Source organism: Bidens hawaiensis, unplaced genomic scaffold (genome assembly GCF_021521415.1).
Source record: "Bidens hawaiensis isolate Kalapana, Puna unplaced genomic scaffold, B.hawaiensis_p1.1 tig00010811_1, whole genome shotgun sequence".
NCBI lineage: Eukaryota > Viridiplantae > Streptophyta > Magnoliopsida > Asterales > Asteraceae > Bidens > Bidens hawaiensis.
In genome coordinates this window covers 230,061-235,174 of record NW_027491833.1, presented here as the reverse complement: position 1 = coordinate 235,174, position 5,114 = coordinate 230,061, and the positions used below count along the sequence as shown (strand labels likewise).

The window sequence follows — 5,114 nt, the reverse complement described above, 5'->3', positions numbered from 1 at the left end:
GGAGGTGGTGGGTAATGGAGGTGGTGGCAGGAAGTTGTTCAGGATTATGAGGTTTTCAGGATTATGAGGTTAATATTAAAATTAGTTTTGGCTACTAGATATGGATTTAAGCCGCCGATAAAGATAAAGACGATGATGGTGATTCACGGAATCACAAGTATAATGTCCAAATGCGTTGCCACCAAACCGGCATGCTGCAACGGCCAACGGGTGCTAAACGAGAAAAAAAAAAACGTTATGTGACACGCTCATGAAGTTATAATACAACATGTTGTTCATTATTGGTCAATTGTACATTGCACATTTGCTCCACTTTCCAATTATGCTGCTGCATTTTCAGTGCTCAAAATGAAAGTGGTATCCAACAAATGAGCATACAAAAGAAATTGCTTTTAAGTTACAATACAACTACTACCTATACTAATCCATGACCGTAAAAAAAAACGGTGACCTCGACTAAAGGGAGCGGGGAATTTAACCAAAAAATGGCTTCTAAAGCATCCTTGTCATTGTCAGGATTGGTCACAAAAGTATATTAATACAAAAGAACATGTTGACTTTGACTAACCGAAAGTCATGATTGGTCAGAAAGTATGAACGCTTGAAGGAGGCTCTGAGCCGACTGTGTTTCATCAGGAGTACCAGATATAACAACAATATGGTCGGTTGTTCCCGACTGTGGTTCATGCACTACAACCTTTGCACCCGAAATCTGGTTTTACACAAAAATAATTATATATACATATAAAATTATTGAATATGGAAGCAGTTAATTAGCTTGTTAGTTACCTGTCTTAGAAGAGTTAGATTGCTTTCATTCTCCCCATAAACCCGACCGATAACATCTTGAGGTACCACAATTTCCACACTCATACTCGTCACTATAGCCGGCCTACCTCCACTGCAAATATCACCACAAAAGTCGGTTAAGCGGAAAAAAAAATAAAATAAAATGTGAAATATATGCATACCTGCTAATCATCTCAGTACCACCTTTAACAGAAGTTGATGCCTTATTACCCTTCCTAACCTGCAATCGGTTGCATGAACATGTTTAAATTATAAAATATGGAAACGATAATATAATGAAATAAAATATTACCCGAGCATGTGGTTTTGCAGGATGTTCGATGCTACTTGACAAGTTGAGACCTTCCATACCGCGATGTAAGTTTGCATGTGGGTCCCTCATTCCATGGCCTTTTAACATTTTACTGGAAAAAAAGTGGGTCCTCAGCCTGCCAGTAACACTGTATAGCGCGTCTCGTACATTTACGAACTCTCCTGTCATCTTTAAACAAAGACGGCTCATTTAATTTATAGTTAGAAAGCAAACGTATGCACGCATAATAGAGATTAAATGTGCATGAAAATATTGAAAATAAATTACATAAAGCAGCAGTTTTGCCCTGTTAAATTAAAAAAAAGGTCATTTCAGTTACGTTTTATCTTAACAGGTAGGGGTGTAAATGAGCCAAACCGCTCGTGAGCTACTCGAGATCAGCCAGCTAAAAGTTCAAATCAAACTGAGCTTAAACAAGCTCAAACCTAAAAATAAGCTTGTTTGATAATCATGCCTGCATCCAAGCTTCACTTATCAAGCTCGAGCTATCTTGCGAGCCTATTATTATGATTTTCATTTAATATGTTAAAATACACGTATATGTAACTATGATAAATATAACTAAGCAATGCATATAACTTATACATAAAATATAATTAAAACTTACATAAAATAATTAAAAATGTATGTATAGTATTTATTACATAACAAACACGACAAGCATAGCATGAGCTTCACTTATCAAGCTCAAGCTGTCTCACGAGGCTAAATGGGCCTATTATTTATATACTTTTTTATTTAATATACTAAATATACATGTATATACTATATAATATATGTATGTTTTAATAATTAAGATACTAATAACAAAAAAAATATAGATAATGTTATATATAAATAGTATAGCCGAATAAATATAAAAAAATTAAAAATGTATATAAACTGATTAATAAATAACAAATGAGCCAAACTTGAGCTTGAAAAACTACTCACGAGCCAAGCTCGAACTTTAGAAATAGAGATTGAAACGAGCCAAACTTAAGATCTCGTAAGTTAAACGAGCCGAGCTTGAGCTTAGTGGAGCTTGCGTTTGGCTCATTTACAACAGGTCAAACGAATTAAATTACGGGATTCAACAAAATAAATAAGAAATGTCTTTGCAGATTGGCCCAACCCATCCCGGCACACACTAAACAAATTTCTAAAATTGACCCGGAAAAATAAAAGAAGAGCAGAAATGAGGGCAAGAAGAGCTCACCAGCACTACTTGATCAGTCTCAAGAGCACACTTTGGAACTTGATGGTCACCGACAATCTTTATAACCGCACCCGTTACTTTCCTCATATCTGCAATTATGGACCCGCCTTTCCCCAACAAACAACCCATCTGGTTTTGCGAAATCAAAAGTCTAGCAGAAGCCACTGCACCACTTGATGATGCTGTCTCTATCCTACTATAAACAAGAATTACAGCATTTTGTGCACCCGAGTTCCGTGACTCTAGTGTCTATATAAAATAAATACAAACATATCAAAACAACAATATAATATATGACAACTTATTCTATGAACAATGCGTAACATATTAATAGCAAACCTCTTTAGAAGTGATAGTGATCACTCGTTCATCACAACCAGCAACTGGACCATTGAAGCTTATACTAGCACCGGAATCGTTTTGAAGAGCTTGAATAATGGTTCCTGATTTGCCTATCACACTGCCCAAGCGATCACTGGAGCATAGCATCCTGAAAACTATTTCCTGCTGAGGCGGACAGGCGTCACCATCTGAAGATACAGAGGAGATATCCGTGTGTCCATTAATTAAGGTCTCCTGAGGAACTGCATGATGGGGTCCATCTATAACCGTCTTTGCTTTATGTGCATATGAGCGTTCTTGAAGGCAACCGGTGACAGCAAGAAGTGCTTTTTTGATGGCCAAAATATCACCCTCGATCTGCAATAAATTTCGTCTAATTTGTTATGTTTTGTCTCTTCATTAAATAGGATATCGTATTTAATTATGTTTCCATGTGTATATCCTAAATTGTAACCTTATATATATACAAACAAAACAAACGTATCCAGTAAAATCCCACCAATAACAGTGATATTGGTAGGGTCTGGAGAGGGTAAGACGAGGGAAAACCTTACCTCTACCCCAAGGGTAGAGAGGTTGCGCTCTATGAGACCCTCGGCTCCAAAGATCATTTAATGAGATGCACAAAAATAGCAAATCAAGTAACATCAAATGGCTATAAGCCTCAAAACAACCAAACAAGAGTACTACAATAGTACAATGATAATAGTAAAATATCGGTAGCAACAAACAAAGAAGCAAAGCGACAAGAAACAAAGCATTAACACCTTCTAAAGTAAATATATATTCCCTACAAGTTTGTACATCAAAACATGCCAAGGCAAGACCAAGGCTAAAGCAAATAATTAAAAAGAAAAAAAGTAGAGCTAACGGTTCATGATATAAAAAACAAGTTCTATACACTATCCTAAAAATCCATAACCTTAATCCGACGCCTCCAAGAAATCCTATCCCGATCATGTCCTCAAAGAGGTGCAAGTCTAACAAATAATGAGCAAGTCATTCATCCCATGTTTTTTTTTGAACGACCAACGAAACTTAATATTAAAACACCCCGAGAACCAAAGATTCACATGCAAAAACACAAGGAAGCTTACAGAAGTTAACCACTGGAACTAAACAAAAAGACACCAAACAACAACCTCCTAAAACATAATATTAAACGACTGCCACTCTTCCCACGTAATCGAGTTTAGCTTCGATCGGTCCCGGACCCAAAGTAACCCTATAACTTTTATTTCTTCCACAAGATTAACGAGAGACACGGGAGTTTTATTTTTATATATACTTATATAGTGATCCATAATACACTATTCACATTTGGTAAATAATAATATTAACAAACCCTAAACCATTTATGAAACAAACATGTTTAGCTAGAATTAGCAATTTTCGACAAAAAGCACAACACTTTCCCCATTAAATATTCTCAACATACCGTCATACCCTATAATGTTTCCATTATATCCACACAAACAATTACAACAACTAACTTCTCATTCCGGCATTTTCACAAACACTTGGCATGCAATGCAAATCGCAATCAAAACAAAACACTAACCTCCACCATTTCATCGGTAACCAACGCACACGACGACGGCATCTTATCCTCACCCAAAACCCTAACCTTACACCCGGTATCCTTCCTAATCCTCTCAATCACTTTCCCCTTTTTCCCGATCACCGCCCCGATCACACTCTTATCGACTAATAACCGACACGACACCACACCTCCCAATGCCAAATCCCCTCCCTCTGCTTCAGCAGCCACATATAATATCCGCTCAAACACCTTTATTAACGCCTCTTGTGCAGCTGACACTTCATAACTTATAAACTCATTATTATTATTAATATTATTATTATTGTTAAACGACATCGTTTTGTTAAGTTGGGTGTTTCCGATGATGGTTATTATACGGTCATCGGAGTTAGGGTTTGGGGTTTCGACGCGGATTTTGGCGGTGGTTTGGCGTTGGAATTGTTTGATGACGTGGCCGGACTTGCCGATGACGCCGCCGATGCGGGACGCGTGGCATAGGAGGCGGAAACATGTGCTGCCAACCGGGACGGTGAGTGGTGGTTGGTTGGTTTTGTGGGGTTTAAGGTTGAGGTTAAGGTTGGTGTCCGAGGTGGTCGGAGTGTCGGACATGGCGGCGGCGATGTTGGTGAATGGAAGAGAGTTGGATTGGAAGACAGACTACTGACTGAAATGGACTTCCATTTTTAGTAACTGGTTTTTTATTATTTATTTGCAATTAAACAATTAAAACTACATTATTGTTTATATAAATAAAAAAGATAAAATAAGAAAGAAGAAAACAGTGTTGGGTGACCAGGTTCATGATTTTGTTTTGTATATATTTGGAAAGAAACCGAGAGAATTTGGAAGAGTTTTAATGTTTGGTTTTATAAATGTTAAAAGGTTTGTTTGTTTATATAGATTTTAAT

General features: G+C 37.1%; 1 protein-coding gene across 1 annotated transcript; it reads right to left on the bottom strand.

Moving 5' to 3' along the window:
- Positions 1 to 228: 228 nt before the first annotated feature.
- Positions 229 to 4,900, bottom strand: LOC143536517 (KH domain-containing protein HEN4-like). Its single transcript, XM_077030489.1, has 7 exons — positions 4,225 to 4,900; positions 2,661 to 3,020; positions 2,322 to 2,570; positions 1,103 to 1,291; positions 972 to 1,030; positions 790 to 901; positions 229 to 712 (listed from the first exon to the last, which is right to left on the bottom strand). Exons 1-7 carry the CDS (start codon positions 4,813 to 4,815, stop codon positions 575 to 577), a joined length of 1,698 nt encoding a protein of 565 aa, XP_076886604.1. The 5' UTR covers positions 4,816 to 4,900; the 3' UTR covers positions 229 to 574.
- Positions 4,901 to 5,114: the final 214 nt, after the last annotated feature.